The sequence below is a fragment of the Bubalus bubalis genome, chromosome 11 (genome assembly GCF_019923935.1).
Source record: "Bubalus bubalis isolate 160015118507 breed Murrah chromosome 11, NDDB_SH_1, whole genome shotgun sequence".
Lineage (NCBI taxonomy): Eukaryota > Metazoa > Chordata > Mammalia > Artiodactyla > Bovidae > Bubalus > Bubalus bubalis.
In genome coordinates this window covers 73,755,613-73,775,987 of record NC_059167.1, presented here as the reverse complement: position 1 = coordinate 73,775,987, position 20,375 = coordinate 73,755,613, and the positions used below count along the sequence as shown (strand labels likewise).

Sequence of the window (20,375 nt, the reverse complement as noted above, 5' to 3'; positions counted from 1 at the left end):
CTTCTTTCAGTTCTTATTGGTTGACTGGTTGACATAAGTGGATCAAAGTTTGGATGGTTTAGTAATCCACAGGCTTTTTGAAAGATGATAAAGTTACAATCAGTAAGTGATGGCACAAATGGATCTGAATTCTAGCCTCCACGTACACAGTTGCAAACTTCTGACTACCCCCAAGACAACAACTTGATGACGTTTTTTTCTGACCTGCTTGACTTACAGAGTGAAAGCTATGATAACCTTGGTGAAAATGTGTATTACAATTTCGTTCTTCTTGCCTACATTTGATTTTTCCAAAATCAGAATGCTTATGACTGCAATACTGACCACCTACCAAGTTGTCTTTTCCATAATCTGGCAGTTTGAACAGTCAAAAGTCCTGAAGCTCCCTTTAGTGAAAAACCAGAATCCTCTGAGTTCTTATTCCCAGTGTATAATGGGGTGGCAGTCTTCCTTGTGATAATGAGCATTTGCTGAGTAGAGAAAGAAAGGTCCTAAATGACTTTTCAGTCTATGTCAAATCACATTTGGGGGCATTTATACTCTATAGAGATTCCCGAGTATTGCTTTCTCTCCTCTTCTGTTTCTAGAAGCTCAGAGGAATCCTGTCATTACCTTGCTGTGTAATTACACCCAAAGTCAGTAGCTTTCCAAGCTCTCTGTCTTTTTTTGGTCATGAAATGTGTGTTCACAGAGCAATCTAAGGTCTGGGATTAGATGAGGGAAAAGGAGGGGGGAAGCAATGAATAGTAACAGTCCTCTTGGGTGCGTTCTGCTGGTACAAGGACAGCTTGCTGCAGAGAGAAGACTGACTGTTGTCTGGAGAAGGCATCTCGGTCCCCAGCGGGTTCCCATGGGTGGCAGTCCTGTGGCTCACTTTCTGTGCTCCCAGGTCTGGTGCTTATTTTCTTATGAACCTTGTAGCAGTAATTACTCTGCTGATAACACTTTACGGAGTATTAAAGCAGATACCCTATGCCTGCAGGAAACTTCTTTTTACTCCAAGACTCAATACCAACATATGGTTGCCTTGTCATTTATTGCTAATCTTGAGGAAGTTAACACTTGCCTTGTGATTTTAAGTTCTGTTGTTGAGAAATCTGGAGTCTTATAAGCACGTAGTTTATAACTGAATACATTTTGTGGTATTTCCATTGGTTTCCCTGCCCTTAGGGAAGTAGGGAGCACAGAGATAGAAAAATGAGATCCAAAATATTTTAGGGTGTTCGAAGTGCTTTTAATTTTTCCTGGCATGTATAATTCATTTAGTGAAATGGGATAGCAGGAGTCTAGCATTCGTATTTCAAGTATGCTATTGACTCAGATGATAAAGAATCTGCAATGCAGGAGACTTGGGTTCCATCCCTGGGTTAGGAAGATCCCCTGGAGAAGGGAATGGTTATCCTCTCTAGTATTCTTGCTTGGAGAATCCCATGAACAGAGGAGCCTTGCGGGCTACAGTTCACGGGGTCACGAAGAGCCAGACACAACTGAGTGATTAAGCACACAGATGTAAGAGTTCTGCGCTGTCAGCGTCGGAGCCCAGTCCTCGGCAGGGCTGGCCCAGAGGTGTTTTTTCCACCTTGAATCTCTCACTGTCCTTGTGCTGCTCTTGGCTACTTTGGATGTGCCGCTGCTTGTGTTTCCCTCTGTTCAGAGTTCATCGTTCAGTGATGTCTTTCTGAGGGCTTAGGTGGTCATCTGATATAGTCAGATCACTTTTGTTCAAGGATAAAAAGAAAGAGCTGATCTAAGGGAAGCTGTCCCTTTAAACTATGGCTTCTGGAGCCCTCGTCGCCATGTGAGAGAAGCTGACCACTGTTGCTGGTGCCAGCTGTCAAGGGTGCACTCTTCTGCCACTGCCAAAGCCATCAGCAGCATGTATAGCTGCTGACACGGCAACAAACTCACTCCCTCGGCAGCTAAAGCTTTTGGCTCCCACTGGAGCCTCTGCTGCCATTCTGATGACGCTGCATCCACCATCAAGGGCCCTTCCACTGCCAGTCTCTGAGCTCTCAGAGCCCAGGTGATGTGCCAGTTGAGAGGGGCACTAGCGCCCACCAGAGCTGTCACTCAAGGGACTTGGGCAGGTTGGAGTTGACCTCTACCAGGGAGGGTCCCCTGTGTTCATTCACACAGTATTTGAATCGCTCTGCTCAAATGAGAAAGAATCCCTTTTCCCAAGCCCTGTACTGTCCTTTCATACATTATTAGCAATGCAGTTCTGCTTTGTGCTTGGTATGCCTCAAAGCTATTGTGAGTGAAAAGAGCATTCTCTCTCCCCTGCCCCCCATCCCCTCCCCCACCCCAGCATTCCTTGGAATTGGACTGGGGACTATAATCTAAGTGACAGCCCTCATGTTCACAGAATTGTCTTTCCTCCTCCTCCTGAGTACAGAAGTTTGCTCTCGAAACAAGCTTGTGGGATAGTCTGGCTTTTTTTAGGAGGAATTTTTCAGTGGGCTCATCACATTCTTAAATGGTTAAGTCAGGTTGAGTCCCTGCCGCGTTCCTGCACTGCAGACCAGAAACATCTGGGTGGAGAAAACTTGATGACCTTGTGAAGCCCAGGGCTAAGTAAAACCAAGTCACAACCAAGTGAAAAGGTGTGAAACAATACAAGGGGAACCTAAACGAAAAAAAAGTCAATGTCTACCTTTAAGTTTAATGCTGCAAAAGCTGTTTGTCTTATCAGAGATAGATCCCCAGGGATCTCTTCTGTTCCTCCTCTAACAGGCTGTCCTATCTGTGGTGAGGTTACTTAAGGGTTTGTAACGGGCCCAATGTCTTCTAAAAAAAAAAAAAAAAAAAAAAAAGATTGGACATAATAAGGATCTAGGTATCATAGAATAGTCAAATAATAGAGGTAACATGGGGTTAAACTTTTATCTCAAACTTGAAAGAATTTTATAGACCCTATTAGGCTACTTTTTTTTTTTTTTTCCCATTTTGCTTTATGGAGAATAAATGCACTTAGCTATACTTATTTTGTCTTTGGATAATTCTGTATACTATTACTGTATCAGCCAGGGTCTTGTCAGGGATCAAGTGAGGATGATTTGATTGACAGTTTGTTGGAGATGGTTTACAAAGGTGTGGATGGGGTTTGGGAAAAGCAGTGAGAGATGGAGCAGCTCTCTGGGGCTAGTAATCATGGGAGGAGTTTACAGCCCAGGCAGGGCCAGGTGAAGCTGCTAGAAAACCCATAATGTCAGAGGGAGGCTGAGTGGTGTGGAGGGGGCTACCCAACAGGAGCCGTGGCCTTCAGTGGAGGGATGCAGCCAGTCCATGGTGACCTGTCCGTGGGAGGGAGCTGGGGGAATGAATGCTCTGACTTTCTTCTCCTGCTCTCTGGTCTCCTGCCATCTCTCCTCTTGGCCAAATCCAAAGAGAAGTTAGAGGACTGGGATCTGCTTTAGGCCAGACAGCAGAGCCCAGAAAAAGACCCAGAAGGGGCGAGAGTGGATCTGGGAGGCAAATGAAAGATACCCAGCACAGTTACACTGCTGGATGACTCCAGGTGAAAGAAGGTTCTGAAGCCCGACAGTCTGTGCAAAGAATTGGCACACACGTACCACATCGTTCCTGACCACATAGGGCGTGAAGAAAAGCTCCTCCCTTGTATCCCGTGGGAGGGTATGTTTTCTGCTCCAGTCAGTTCATAGAAAAAGACAATGGCTATTACTCAGAGCCTTGCCCTGTGCACTCCTACTTCACCTTAGTATAGAGGCTTTGTTTACTGATCTCAGAAAATCTTCCATAGGCTTTCAGTGGTTTCCCAATATTACAAAATAAAATAAGTTTGGAAATATCTAGAAATAACACAGAGTAAAACAGAATCTCTAAATTGTGTTTCATAGAGATATCATTTCCACCATTTTGAATGGTGATAGTCCTGTGTGAATTTAATACTTAAAATTTTTTTATCACACTGTACAGACTGCTTTTTATACTTGAAAATGTGACTTATCTTTGATTTCTGCATTGAACAATGATTAATTTGTAGATTTCATTTTTTGAAATGTATAATGATGAAAATAACATAGTTTATCAGTGTTTTCTTTATTTAGGATACATTGCTTGTGCAATGGCTAAATAAAAGTGTTTATGCCTTTTTCAGGTTTTTATGCATGTTAATTGCCAAACTTAATTTTCTTATCTAAAGTTGTTCAGTATGAAATCAATACTTTTAAAACACTGAAATTATTTTTTCCTCTTATTTGCGTTCTATTTTACTTGTATTTTCTGGTGTATAGAAATTTAAGATGTTTATATAATCAAATCTACTCTCATTTTATTGTATGGCCTTTCTTTTGGCTTCAGAGGACTTCCCCTACTCAAATATCAGCTTTATGTTTAAATTTCTTAAGTGATTTCTTTCTACCTCTTCTTTCCTTCTCTTCTTTTTGTCCATTTCATATTGAAAACTTATTTCAGGGCCTAGCCTGCAGTAGAAAGCTAATGGCAGCTTCCGGTTTTGTAAGTAGCTAATTGTATAGCAAGCTTCTGGAGTAATTATTCCTCTCCAGGATAAGTTTAGGACAGTATTGAGCTTTCTTTTCTCTTTGTGTTTGGATTTTGTACCAGTATCTTCATTATTGTACCTATATAATATATCTCAGAATCTGTTCAAGTTCCCAGGCATACTTCCAAAAAATTTTTTGTTTCTTATTTTTTTCTTCCAGAAAACTTTAGCTTACTTAGTCTTATTTTGAAAGACTCCCTTTGGGACTTTTATTGGAATTGCATTATTTATAAATTAATGTGAAGGTGGGAATGAGAATCGAAATCTTTAAAATGCTTAGTATTTCTTACCAGGAACATATCTTTAAACCTATTTAAGTTTTCTTTTCTGACTTAATAAACTAAATAAATGGATACATAGGGGTATATCTTGTATTGTGTCTAAATGTATTCCCAGGCATGTTATTTTTTGAAAAAAAAAAAAAAAAAATTGATGTGAAACTGTATCTTGTGATTACTTTTCCTTAAAGTCAAATGCATTCCTTCTAATCTAGTGAGTCACATGCACTGGATACTCAAATTTTCCTCCTGAGGTCAGGGCTGGCCTGAGTGAAGGGCATGTTTGGACCATCTGATCTCAGGGGTACTGTTCCTTAGTTTTACTCTGGTTGGTGATTCTTAGTATTCTGAGACCCCTTAAAAGGCTAATGATGATAGAAAGCTATGGAAGAAGACATTGCAGTTAATTTTGCATCTACAGTCTTTCAGACCCTCCTCCTCACCCCACAACCATCTGTGGACACCCTCCCCCACCTCCTGCCACGTCCCCAGGTTTAGATGAAGAACCTTTGCTGCAAATGCTCAGCCTAGAGCTGGGCCTCCTTTCCTCTTCATCTCCTATTTTGTGTTATAACGAATGACCTGAAACATTTCTTTCATTATTATTTAAGTATTAGGATATTTAAAAAGTACACCATCATACTGTGTACTTCAACATCCGAAGAGGAAATGAAGCTAATGTGTGTGAGATTAAAATGGTACCATTTAGGAAACTGGCAGTCACTTAATTACCCAAGAAAAAAATGGAGAAAAAAAGGACAAAGAAAGCAAGCCCTCATGTTTTCCCAAAATAAAATGAACTATGCGTCTTTAGTTTCTCTTTCAGCGTGCATCTGGAACTGCCCTTCTCTCCCCTGGCTGCACCTCAGAGCTGGCCTGGGACTGGGGGCTGGCACAAGGACCACCATACTCAAGGAACACTGTGGCTTATGTAGTAAATAGAACCTAACAGCAGGCACCAGGGTTACTGTGAGTGGGCAAGTTGTCAGTGCGTATGGCATCTCTTTGGGCTTATTCACACCACCCAGAACCTTGGAGTAGCTCAGGAGCATCCCTATTTGGAGTAATTTAGGTAACCCATTCCTCAGCTTGATAATAAAGATCCGCCTACTTTCTGGTTTGTTTCTAATTTAGGTTCCCTTGCTTATAAAGTGATAGAGCTGTTTGCCACCCTTCCTGGTGAGTCAGACGTTCTCGTCTCCACCAGCCAGGGAGAGCTATAAATATCTTGGAATATTTCATCGGCCTCTAGTACTTTTAAAAACTTCATTCATAGCTAACAAGCTATGTTAGCCATGAATGGATTTTCCTTTAATATCATACGTCCATTCAGATTTTCCTAAGTGTCTTCTTTCATGGTCTAGGCAATAGGTTAGTTCATTGTATATTTCACAGGCCTTTGTGACATGTTACCATCACTTGCATGGAGTTAGGGTGATGGTCCAGAAATTGGAAGCTGTGCCAATGGCCCAGGAAAACTTTGCATCTTATACTGAGAAATCAGAGGTGACACAAGTGTTACAGGCTTCTACTATGTGTCTGGGAGCTGTGGGGGAGGGAGACTGACTTCCTGAACACAAATGGGAACTAAGAATTGATATTTAGCAGAGGGAATTCCAAAATGTGGACCAGTGACTCAGGAATCATATGTTGTGTCCTAGGAAATATTAGTAAAGGTCTTTAGCTCAGAGGACGAAAAGCAAGAGATCAAAATACAGAATCTGAAACTTTAGAATATTAAGAATTTAGAGATACAAGCATCTCAGAAATTGTGTGATTAATCCTATTAGTTTTACAAATGAGAGCCAGAGAGGTTATGACTTACGGAAAGATACATGTAATTAATAAGAGAGCTGAAATGACAGAAGAAAGAGAAGAACCACAGCTTCAAGTCGGGGATAGGGGTGGTGGAATGCATTGGAGACTGAGTAATGTTTTTTTTTTTTTTTTTTCCTGCCAACATACAACAATTAAAGCTCCAGCAAGGAAAGCACATGGGAACAGGAGCATTTAAGAATTATGCTGATTATTAAAACAACAACAACAACAACAAAAAAAAACAAAGTATTATAGCACTGGAGTGAGTCCATCTGAATAATAAAGGAGAGATATGGGTACCATGCCAGCTCACCAGACACATCCACAGAAATTAACTGGGTCATTTCATGCTGCTTTTTGACTCATAAAAATTGTTAATAGGAATTTTAATGGTATCTTTAATATGGTCTAGTCTCACTTAAGCAATGTAAAGCAAATAAAAATGCTTCTGGTTTGTGAATTCTTGCAAAGTTCAGGTGGGGCTCATGGGGCTCAGTTTGTATGCTGAAATGCAGGGTGCATATTATTTGATTTTAGGAGGTACAGGAACAAATGTTTTTATTTTAATGGTTATGTATTTCAGTAGTCTTATGATGTTTTAGAGAAAATAAAACAAGGACTAAAATCCACTTTGAACCTTCTTTTGGGGAGGTGAGGCTGAGGTTTGATATGCCATATCCTGTGCCACATTTTCACAAATACCTCCTTTCATTATTATTATTTTTTTTTTTTACTGAAAATTTCTATCCAGGTGACCTCATTTTTCTTCTGTTTTTCAAATCTATTGCCAGCTGCCCAGTGTTTGTTCTCTGGATCCTCCACCAAGCACCACTCTACCATTCCAACCTCTGTACCCTCCCCTCTACCATTCCCCCTACAACACACATCTTTCACTTGCATTGAATTCTTTCCTCTGGTCCACCTTTACTGTTCTGGGATCACCCACCAGCTCAGCCAAGAAAGGGCACTCACTCTTTGAGATCCCTCCTCCCAGAAACAGCAGTTGGGACATGGTGAATGTTTTCCTCTTTGATAGAAAGAACAAATGACTGTATTTCTGACTAGTAACTAAAGCAAAGGTTCCATGGCTAAACTCTTGAGCCCTCTTTCCCAGAGGAAGGAGTGAGAATGTAAGATGGGAAAAGTAGAAGATGATCTCAGAGAGAAAGAAATTGAACCAGGGAAATCTTAGGGATGTGCTTAAGTTTGGTATTTCCTTTACTTTGGGTTTCATAGGTTTGGGCATCAAATAGAGTTGAGTTTGAAGCATGGCTCTTCCATGTACTAACTTTAAAAAGAGCAATGATGATAATTTAAAATAATTATTGTAAAGATAAAATGAGATAATATATGAAATTCAGTGGCATCACAACTAGCTTATATGTTATTTATTTTTTGACCACACCAAGCAGCTTGCAGGGTCTTAGATCCCCAACCAGGGATTGTACCTGGGTCCATGGCATGAAAGCATGGAGTCCTAACCACTGGATCGCCAAGGTGTGTGTGTGTGTGCATGCGTGTATGCTCAGTTGTGTCTGACTCTGTGACCCCATAAACTGTAGGCAACCAGGCTCCTGTGTCCATGGAATTTTACAGGAAAGAATACTGGAGTGGGTCGCCATTCCTACTCCAGGGGATCTTCCCGACCCAGGGATCAAACCTGCATCTCTTGCATCTCCTGCATTTGTTGGCGGATTCTTTACCATTGTGCCACGTGGGAAGCCTGGATTGTCAAGGAATTCCCACAATTGGCTTTCTAAAAAAACAGTTTATGTTGAAGTGTAGCATACATATGGAAAATTACTCATATTACAAGTGCTGATGAAAAAATCACTCAACCTCAGAAAGAAATGGAAAATTTTATTTGAGCCAAATTAAAAGGATTGGAAAAGACTCTGATGCTGGGAGGGATTGAGGGCAGGGGGAGAAGGGGACGACAGAAGATGAGATGGCTGGATGGCATCACCAACTCGATGGATGTGAGTCTGAGTGAACTCCGGGAGTTGGTGATGGACAGGGAGGCCCGGCATGCTTCGATTCATGGGGTCGCAAAGAGTCAGACATGACTGAGCGACTGAACTGAACTGAACTGAACTGAACTGAAAACTTAAAACCTGGGAATAGACTTTCAGAACTCTCCAAGAACTGTTCTGCCCATTAGAGAGAGTAGTAGATCTTGAGTCATGACCACCTTACAAGATTAAGGAAGGGTGTTCCTAAGGAGTAATCTTGTTGATGCTCGGAGAATGTTATTTATATGGTTGAGTAGTTCTTTCTTCTGATGGAAAGGTTTGGTCAATGTGTAATGCATATACACAATATACAGTAGAGGGGAGAGAGGAAGCCAAAGTCCAAAGAAAAAATGTAATTTGTAAATTTTCCTTGACTTGCTTTAGAATACAAATTTTTATTTCATCACAAATAGTATAATAGCTCCATGAATTATAACAAAGTGAACATAACCACCATGCAAATCAAGAAATAGTCCATTGCCTACAACCCCAAGGCCCCTATCTTGCCCCCTTCCTATCACAGCTACCTTTGTCCTCCAAAGAAATCACAGTTCTGACTTCTAACACTATAGATTAGTTTCAGTGCTTCTGAACCTAAATGGATTCATTTTGTGTCTGGCTGCTTTCCTTCAACATTAAGCTTGTGAGAACCAAACATGTAATCGTAGATACCTGTAATCTACTTGTTTTCATTGTTCTATACCACTTCACTGTATGAATGTATTGCAATGTGTTTATTCATCCATGATGGACCTTCATGTTATCCTCAGTTTGGGGCTATTATGAGTATGTTGCTGTTCATTTTCTTGTATGTGTCTTTTGGCACACAAAGGAACACATTTCTCCTTGGTACATACTGGGGAGTGGAGTTTCTAGTCATAGGATATGTCTGTATTCAGCGTCAGTTGTTGTTCAGTTGCTGAGTCATGTCTGACTCTTTGCAACCCCATGGACTGCAGCACCCCAGGCTTCCCTGTCTTTCATTATTTCCCAGAGTTTGCTCAAACTCATGTCCATTCTGTTGGTGATACCATCCAACCATTTCATCCTCGGTTGCCCCCTTCTCCTCCTGCTCTCAATCTTTCCCAGCATCACAGTCTTTTTCCAGGGAGTTGGCTCTTTGCATCAGGTGGCGAAAGTCCTGGGGCTTCAGCTTCCACATCAGTTTTTCCAATGAATACTTGTAGTTGATTTCCTTTAGGATCAACTGGTTTGATCTCATTGCTGTCCATGGGACTCTCAAGAGTTGTCCGCAGCACCACAATTCAAAAACATCAATTCTTCAGTGTTAGTTCAGTTCAGTCGCTCAGTCGCGTCTGACTCTTTGCAACCCCATGAATCGCAGCACACCAGGCCTCCCTGTCCATCACCAACTCCCGGAGTTTACCCAAACTGAGTCCATTGAGTTGGTGATGCTATCCAGCCATCTCATCCTCTGTCATCCCCTTCTCCTCCTGCCCCCAATCCCTCCCAGCATCAGGGTTTTTTCCAATTAGTCAACTCTTCGCATGAGGTGGCCAAAGTACTGGAGTTTCCCCTTTAGCATCAGTCCTTCCAATGAACACTCAGGACCGATCTCCTTTTGAATGGACTGGGTATATCTCCTTGCAGTCCAAGGGACTCTCAAGAGTCTTCTCCGACACCACAGTTCAAAATCATCAATTCTTTGGCGCTCAGCTTTCTTCACAGTCCAACTCTCACATCCATACATGACCACTGGAAATACCATAACCTTGACTAGACGGACCTTTGTTGACAAAGTAATGTCTCTGCTTTTGAATGTGCTATCTAGGCTGGTCATAACTTTCCTTCCAAGGAGTAAGCGTTGTTTAATTTCATGGCTGCAGTCACCATCTGCAGTGATTTGGGAGCCCCAAAAAATAAAGTCTGACACTATTTCCACTGTTTCCCCATCTATTTCCCATGAAGTGATGGGACCGGATGCCATGATCTTAGTTTTCTGAATGTTGAGCTTTAAGCCAACTTTTTCACTCTCCTCTTTCACTTTCATCAAGAGGCTTTTTAGTTCCTCTTCAGTTTCTGCCATAAGGGTGGTGTCATCTGCACATCTGAAGTTATTGATATTTCTCTGGCCAATCTTGATTCCAGCTTGTGCTTCTTCCAGCCCAGCATTTTTCATGATGTACTCTGCATATAAGTTAAATAGGCAGGGTGACAATATACAGCCTTGACGTACTCCTTTTCCTATGTGGAACCAGTCTGTTGTTCCATGTCCAGTTCTAACTGTTGCTTCCTGATCTGCATACAGATTTCTCAAGAGGCAGGTCAGGTGGTCTGGTATTCCCATCTCTTTCAGAATTTCTGCAGTTTATTGTGATCCAGACAGTCAAGGGCTTTGGCATAGTCAATAAAGCAGAAATAGACGTTTTTCTGGAACTCTCTTGCTTTTTCAATGATCCAGCGGATGTTGGCAAGTTGATCTCTGGTTCCTCTGCCTTTTCTAAAACCAGCTTGAACATCAATGTTAGTAGATGATACCAAATACTTTTCCAAAATGATGGTATCAATTTGTATTCCCATCTCAAAACATCACAGTTCCGATTGTGCCACATCTTTGCCAACATTTGGTTTGGTTGATTTTTCTAATTCAAGCCAGTCTGTTGTTAACTGCTGTTTCCCAGTTAAGCACTTTTTCATATGCTTATTGACCATTGGATCTCCTGTTTTATAAAGTGCCTGTTCGAATCACTTGTTCATTTTTAATAAGTAGATTCTTTTTTATTATTTTACACAGAAGTTATTTGTATATGCTGGATATTAGCCATTTGGTTAAATATGTTTGAAGTATTTTCTCTTACTCTCTGGATGAGCTTTTCATTATCTTGATGGTACCTTTTGATGAATAGAAATTCTCACTTTTATTATAATCATTCTTGTCCTATCATTAGCGTATTTTAAGCCTTCTTAAAATAATCCTTTCCTAAGTCAGTCATGAAAATACTCTCTTATAAAGGTATTAATGTTCTTCATTTGTCTTTAAACTTTTACAATATACTGGGCATTGATTTTTGTGTACAAGTTGAGGTGGAGATCCAGTTTGTTTTTTCTATATCAAAATTATCTGGAATTATTTACTGAGAAACCCACCTTCCTCCCCTGGACACTGTATTCTGTTCCAGTGTTCTCTAGATTTATCTAACCTTGTAACAGTGTAGCACTGTCTTAATGGCAACTATAATAAATCATGATCTACTAGAGTGTGTCCTTTAACCTTGGTTATTCTCAGCAGTTTGTATTTGCATATACATTTTAAAATGACTTTATTAACTTGGACATTGTGGTTTTGATTGCATTGACATCTTTACAATACTGAGTTTTTAATTCCATATAGTATGTATATCTTTTCTATAAATATTTGTATATTGTCTTTTCTGATTTCTCTGTTCAGTTTTCTTTGTGGAGGTTTTAATGTCCCTTAAATCGTTTCCTAAGTATTCTAAAGTTTTGATGCAGTTGTGCACATTTAAAAAAATTCCATGTAATGACTTTTTGTCAGAATGTCTCTCTCAATAAAATAGTTACTGGAATTATTGAACTCTTTCCTTTTTAATGAACCTTTTAACTTTTAGAATCTTTCACTGTTGCAAACAGTGCTTTAATGAAATTATTATATATCTATTTGTGCATACCAGTGAGTGTTTCGATAGGATAGGAGTAGAATTTTTAAGAGTTCCTGCCCGTTTTAAATGCTGATAGATACTACACAGCTGCCCTCTCAAAATATGAAACCCATTAATACTCAGCTAAAACAAGAAGGTCCTTTACTCACATTTCACCAGTATTCATTTAATTTATGCCAATCTAAGGTTAAAAATTGCATACCACTATTTTTAATTTGTATTTCTCCGATACTCGCATAGTTGGACGTCTTTTCACTGTCTTTTGTGACTTGTTTGCTTGTGTTCTTTGCCCTTTTGTAAATTGGGTCATTCTCTATTCTTACTGATTTAAAAGGAGGTGTTTATATAAGTCCACCAGGACTTCCCTGGTGGCTCAGATGGTAAAGCGTCTGCCTGCAATGCGGGAGACCTGGGTTCAATCCCTGGGTCGGGAAGACCTGGAGAAGGAAATGGCAACCCATTCCAATATTCTTGCCTGGAAAATCCCATGGATGGAGGAACCTGGTGGGCTACAGTCCATGGGGTGGCAAAGAGTCAGACACGACTGAGCAACTTCACTTTCACTTTTATATGTTAAGGGAATTAGTCCTTGATTTCCTTATATATACAAGTGTAAATATATATCACAATCCTAGTCTTTAGCTTGCCATTTCTTTTACCTTTTGCTGTCATTCATTATATGGAAATTTTGTTTTATGTAGTCATATCTTTTCAGGGAGTTGTTGTTTTTATTGTTGTTGGTCTTAAGGAAGCCTTCCCCAACCTAAACTTGAACAATATATGTATTTTAACTCATATGCATATATATTTAGATTTTATTCAGTCTGCAATTTATTTCTGTGTGTGGCATACATAAAGGTATGATATGGGTGACAGTGTGCTTAGCTTATAGAATCTGTTTTTGATTTTGTTTCCATCTTAGTTCTAATTTTTCAGTCGAGAGTCTTAGAATTTTTTTTTATAGACAAATGATGACAATTTGCGTTTGTTATAAAATGGATATAAAATTTATCATCTTAACCATGAAAATTTTTTTATCACTTACTCAAAACATTTATTAACACTCTGTAAATGTAGCACATATGGTTTACCTAAGGGTGAATAGAAGTTAGCCATTTTAAGTAGAGTTCAGTAGTGTTAAGTATATTTATGTTGTGTAACAGATATCTAGGACTTTTTCATTTTCATACCTGAAACTGTACACATTAAGCAACTGTTCATTTCTCTTGTTTTCCCAAACTCTGGCAACCACTACCTTATTTTCTATTTTATGAATTTGACTATTTCAGGTGCCTCATATAAGTGGAATCATACAGTATTTGTCTTTGTGTGACTGGTTTATTTCACTTTGCATAATGTCCTCAAGATTCATCCCTGTGTTAAAATGTATCAGATTCTTCTCCATTTTTAAGGTTGAATAATATTCTACTATATATGGTCTGTACCACATTTTCTTTATCTATCCATCAATAAACACTTGGGTTGCTTCTACTTTGAGCTATTGTTAATAATGCTGCTATGACCATAAATGTACAAATATTTCCTTGGGACCCTGCTTTGAATTCTTTTGAGTATATACTAGAGGTGGGATCGCCGGATCATATGACAGTTTTATTTTACTTTGAAGGCGCCTCCATACTGCTTTTCATAGCTGCTAAATGATACATTGCTACTGTATTGTGCAAGTTCCAATTTATCCACCTTGTCAACACTTGTTACTTTCTGATTTTTTTATTTGTTTAGTAGTAGCCACCTCAATCAGTGTATTGTCTCATTGTGTTTAGATTTGAATTTCTCTAATTATTCAGATCAGATCAGATCAGTCACTCAGTCGTGTCCGACTCTTTGCGACCCCATGAATCGCAGCACGCCAGGCCTCCTTGTCCATCACCAACTCCCGGAGTTCACTCAGACTCACGTCCATCGAGTCAGTGATGCCATCCAGCCATCTCATCCTCTGTCGTCCCCTTCTCCTCCTGCCCCCAATCCCTCCCAGCATCAGAGTCTTTTCCAATGAGTCAACTCTTCGCATGAGGTGGCCAAAGGACTGGAGTTTCAGCTTTAGCATCCTTCCTTCCAAAGAAATCCCAGGGCTGATCTCCTTCAGAATGGACTGGTTGGATCTCCTTGCAGTCCAAGGGACTCTCAAGAGTCTTCTCCAACACTACAGTTCAAGAGCATCAATTCTTTGGCGCTCAGCCTTCTTCACAGTCTAACTCTCACATCCATACATGACCATAGGAAAAACCATAGCCTTGACTAGACGAACCTTTGTTGGCAAAGTAATGTCTCTGCTTTTGAATATGCTATCTAGGTTGGTCATAACTTTCCTTCCAAGGAGTGCTGTTGAATGTCTTCTTATGTGCCTGTTGGTCACTGGTGTATCTTCTATGGATGAATGTCTATTCAAATACTATTGCCCATTTTTAGTCAAATTTTTAACTAGAAAAAAAAAAAAACAGATTGTTGCCTATCTCTTTTTATGGACTTTTTCTATTGACTAGAGCCTCCAAAACAAAGCTAGAAACATAGAACTTAGTAGACTTCCTTGTGCTATTCCTGATTTTATTGACTTCCATCTAATATTTTCCAGTTAAGCATTATGCTGGTTGGACATTTTTTGGTCAGTAGCTTTTATCAAGTTAAGGAATGTTATTTTTATATCTGGGCTTCTAAGTGTTGAAATCACAAAAAGTAGTTTGAGTTTTATATGTGAGGGATATATTTATTGAAATGACTGTGTGATTCATGTTTTAAAAAATCTGAATATCCAGTAATTACATTTTAAATTCATTAGTGTGGAATCTTCTCTGTACTATCTCATCATGATGAAAGACTGAATTTGATTTGCTGATTTTCTGGTCATTTTAAATAAAGAAAAGTCTTAGCCAAATGTAATAAATTTTGTGTATTCAAGATAAGGTAATCTAAAGGAAACTCTGGAGACATTCTTCATATTTTAAGTAGCAAAGTGTACAGTGACTGCAATGGAGCAATGGATTTGTTAAGATGAAAACAACAGCGAAATGGGTTTTAGATCTGCTCCTTGTGTTTTTCTCTGATGTTATTTTTTCCTTAGCATTAAGATTCCTTCTTCAGTGTACTACCAATCAAACTAAGTGGAAGTGAACTTTGAAAAGCAGCTCTATTGTGTGTTAAGTTACATGGTACAGCTAGGACAACTCCTGGGGGATTTCCCTTGACTTACTTAGAACACATGTTCTATCTTGTATTGTAATCTTAGAAGTTGCAGGTAACTGGCAATAAAATCAGAGTTACTGTTGCTTCTAGATCATATCTAACTCTTATTTAGTAACATCTAGCACATTGTAAGTGTCTAATTCATTATCAATTCCACTATTCCAATTAATAATATATGTGCATTTATTTAGCAAATATTTACTGAGTGTCTGTTATATACTGGTGAGTTTGATAGATGCTTGGAGTTCAAAGATGAATGAGGCAAGATCCTTTCGCTCAAGCAACTCAGAGGTAGTAGGTAGGTGATGGAGAGTAACCTAGGGGAGAGAGAGGTGAAATGTATACAAATAAGTGCAGTAAAATAGTCTAATGCTCTTATTGAAGTGTGTCTACCATATTGCAGAACACAGAGGAGAGCATGATCGAATCCTATTTGGGGCAACTAGGACAGGCCTCTTGAGCAGACATGGAAAATAGTAGTCTGGATAAGTCATGGGGAAGCAAGGTAGACCAAACGGTCAGAGGAAAGATGGAGCAGAGCTTGTTTGAAGAATAGTGGATAGTTTATTTTGACTGATAGATAAGAGGTAAAGGGAAAGATATACAAGGACATTATGCCTGTAAACTTGGAGGAGGCCAGGTCTTTAGGGGAGAGAAAAATATGGTGTTATGCTGTGCCTGAGGACCTCGGGCCATAGATACTGGGGAGAACTGTTGAAAGGTTTTAGGCAGGGGAGTAACAGAACCAAATGCAAATATTGTAGGACTACTTTAGAGATATTGAGGATGAGTATGGATCTGGGAAGGAGGTGAGTGGCTACTGAGGGAAGTAGACCAGTTTGGTGTGATCCTTGTAGTGACCCAGAGGATAGATGATAGAGGCAATCAAGGATTTCTACTTTCTTGTGAACACATACATTTAAAAAAAATGTTATTTTTGATATTCAGCAATAATGGAATCAGAGTTAATAAAAAAAATTCTAGATACTCTTGGTTGCATTTTAGGTGATGGCTTATACCTTTTGCTAAGCCCTAATAATTTGAATTCATTGCCTGTGAAGCCTGTAATGAATGTGTGACTTAGTAGCAATATATAGTTATCCTTATGGCTTACTTGGTAGCTCAGTGGTAGAGAATCCACTGATTATGGATTGTCCAATACATGGATAAAATATGTGTTCAGCTCTAGGTCAATTTGCTTGAAACAAACATACAAAACCAGTTGTCTAAAACCAGTTCACCTGGATTAGTATTATCAACCACTTATTTCTGTCTTCGGGGTTTCCCTGGTAGCTCAGCAGTAAAGAATGCCTGCAGTACAGGAGACTCAGGAGACATAGGTTGGATCCCTGGGTCAGGAAGATCCCCTGAAGAAGGAAATGGCAACCTACTCTAGTATTTGTGCCAGGAAAATTCCGTGAACAGAGGAGCCTGGCAGACTACAGTCTGTGGGGTCACAAAGAGTCAAACACGACTGAGTGCACACACACACACACACATTTCTGTCTTCAACAGCAAATAATTATGTTTGCAACACTCAAGCACAATAACCCACTGCTGACCCACCAGGGACTTTCTGTGATGAGCCACGTTCTTCCTGAGGACATCAATTGCTCCTTCCTGGTCAACAAAGTCAATATTTGCAATCAAACTTGGAAAACCATTTACCTCTGCTTCTTTCTCTTCACATTCTACCCATCCTTCCCCCAGTTCCAGAAAGCCTTTGACTATCCCACCCTCTCATGAGCGTCTCTGAATCCCTTGGTCACTAGGTCCTACCTGTGATAGGTCTTCTATTATTGAATTTTTATTCAAATCACACATCATTTAACATTTTATGTGTTTGTTTTGTGTCCCAGTTTGTTTCTCAGTCTCTAGTGAGGCAGGAAGTAATCTGGGGAGCCTTTTAATTCAGATAATACCGATATCTGGAGTAGGTCCATGAATCGGCCTTTTTCACATGACGCACAGGTACTTTGAATATAGAGCTAGATCAGTAGTCTTCAAATGCGGGATGCAGAAGGACCCTCCAAGGGGTGGGGGGGGGCATGGATAATTTTGAGCAATTTACCTTCCATATCCTCAACTTTCAATAGTGTTTTCTTTTAAGTTTATCTATCCATCCCTTTTCGGCTGCACCGGGTCTTTGTTACTGCTCAGGCCTCCGTAGCTGCAGTGAGTGGGGACCACTCTCCAGCCGCGGTGTGTGGGCTTCCCATTACAGTGGCCTCTCTTGTTGCAGAGCGCAGGCTCAAGGCCTCCGTGGTTGTGGCTCCCGGACTCCAAAGTACAGGCTCAGTAGTTGTGGTTCACGGACTTGGTTTTTCCGTAGCGTGTGGGATCCTCCCCGATCAGGGATTGAACCTGAGGCTCCTGCATTGGCAGGTGGATTCTCTACCACCGAGCCACCAGGGAAGCCCTTCTTAAATTAGTACTTTCTTAATTTAAATGGACCTCTAACCAATTTATAAAGGGAAAGTATTTAACCTATTCCCAAAGTTGGCTGTACTTGTTCAGGTGTAAAAACCACCAGGGTGTCAAAGGATAATTCCAAGTAATGGTATCCATGAAGCCTTCTTTGTTAGAGCACCAGAAGTTTCAGTCTATCCATTCCAATAAGAGTTATATTTCCAAATGAATTTTATTGTTTAATAATGATCACATTTCAATATGTTTTCATAGGTTAGATAGTAAAATTTTTTTGATAACTTAGCCCAAAAGTAAATGTAAAACTGGGCTTCCCACATGGCTCAGTAGTAAAGAATCTGCCTGCCAATGCAGGAGACACTGGTTTGATCCCTGGGTTGAGAAGATCCCCTGGAGAAGGAAATGGCATCCCACTCCAGTATTCTTGCCTGGAAAATCCCATGGACGGAAGAGCCTGGCAGGGCTACAGTCAGACACAAGTTAGTAACTAAACAACAACAACAAAACCTAAAACTGATTGTGATCAGAGGAAAGTTTTAAAAATCATTTTTGTATTTTTATTCCTTGAAAATTATAAAAGGGTGAATAATAGTCATTCAAGTATAAAAAAGCTATTTTGTTTTTTTGGGGGGTTCCTTTTTTATTGGAGGATACTTGCATTATTACTAAATTCTGTTAAAAGTAACTGAAATATTTAAAAAGGAAATAAAAGAACCAGGTAAAATTTCTGAATGTTAAAGCCATTTGTTCACAGCCTTTTAAAACAGATAATGCTGAGTGGCAAATTATGATATTATTAGATTCCATTAACTACATTTAAAAAATTAGTAGTTTCACTTTTCAGATCAGTATTTATAAATTGTCCTGTTTAAACTTACAGTGACAAGTTTCAAATGTCAGTTTAGAATGTGTGAGTTTATTTTTTTAGAGAAATTGTAGTGGGTGCGTGAGCAAGAGTTTGAAGAGGACTGTTCTAGTTTGTACTTTGAAAAATGCTGCATCAGAATCACCAGTGACCATGTAAAAAATGTAGCTCCCTGGGTCTGATCCAGGAATGATCATGTGTGTGATAATAGCTGACATTTATTTAGTTCCATGTGCCAAAGCAAGTGAAAACGGCAGGTTCATTTCTACAAAATGTGTCAATTCTGTTTGCCTTTCCTGAGGGCATGGCAGAGCTCTATTCCCTGTGGCTTACTGCCTGGTTCTCAGTGGCCATAACCAGAGCCTAAGGTTACAGAGGACACAGCCAATTCCCTCAAGTATGAGCCTGCTCAGAGAACTTGCTCCCCTCCCTTCCCACCCGTGCACTTGTGGAGTTGGCCCATCTTTAGACAGTCTCAGAGAAGAAGCTTCTGGACTCTCTCCCCAACCTCCTCACACCTTTCCCCTTCTCACCCAAACTCAGATCAGCTGTAGGGTGTTTGAAGGAGAGTGGGATGGTCAATGTCACTACCAGGAACAAACAGATTCTGTCCTGTTGTGCTGTACCTGGAGGAGCTTCCTGCTTCTGTGTCAGGTATGAGCTGAGCTTCCAGCACACTGAGCCAGATCTCTGGGGGATCAGCGAGATGGGAGTGTGGTCTCTGTTTTGCTTTGTTCCTTTTCTTTCTTTAAAGTGGATCACTGCTTTTATTTGTTTGTTTTATTAATTTTTTGAAGTATAATTGATTTAAAATACTGTTTCAGATATACAGCAGTTATTCAGTTATATACATACATATATGATTTATATATATTTGTATATTTATTATCTTTTATATTATTTCCCATTACAGGTTATTACAAACTATTGAGTATAGTTCCTTGTGCTAAATAGCAGATCATTGTTGTTTATATGTTTTGTTTATAATAATTGTTGCTGTTCAGTTGCTCAGTCGTGTCTGACTCTTTGCAACCCCATGGACTGCAGCATTCCAGGCTTCTCTGTTCTTCACTGTCTCCCGGACTTTGCCCAACTCATGTCCATTGAGTTGGTGATGCCATCCAACCATCTCATCCTCTGTCACCCCTTTCTCTCCTGCCCTCAATCTTTCCCGGCTTCAGGGTCTTTTCCGATGAATCAGCTCTTTACATCAGGTGGCCAAAGTATTGGAGCTTCAACTTCAGCATCAATCCTTGCAATGAATATTCAGGACTGATTTCCTTTAAGATTGACTGATTTGATCTCCTTGCTGTCCAAGGGACTCTCAAGAGTCTTCTCCATCACCACAATTTGAAAGCATTGATTCTTTGGTGCTCAGCTTTCTTTTTTGTCCAACTCTCACATCCATCCATGACTACTAGAAAATCCATAGCTTTGACTATACGGACCTTTGTAGACAAAGTGATGTTTCTGCTTTTTAATATGCTGTCTGGATTTGTCAAAGCTTTTCTTCCAAGGAGCAAGCGTCTTTTAATTACACGGCTATAGTCACCACCCACAGTGCTTTTGGAGTCCAAGAAAATAGTCTATCACTGTTTCCACTTTTTCCCC

At 39.8% G+C, this 20,375-nt stretch overlaps 1 protein-coding gene across 17 annotated transcripts in view; it reads left to right on the top strand.

Annotated features, from left to right (window-relative positions):
* Positions 1 to 20,375, top strand: part of FMN1 (formin 1) — a 498,278-nt gene that overhangs the window by 162,997 nt on the left and 314,906 nt on the right. Inside the window, exon 8 of one of the 17 annotated variants that reach the window (XM_044925243.2) lies at positions 6,777 to 8,093. The exons of the other annotated variants lie outside the window; for them this stretch is intronic. Coding sequence (XP_044781178.2) covers positions 6,777 to 6,814 — 38 coding nt within the window. The 3' untranslated portion in view covers positions 6,815 to 8,093. Of the gene's footprint in view, positions 1 to 6,776; positions 8,094 to 20,375 lie in introns of those variants that run through there. 17 annotated transcript variants of the gene reach the window in all.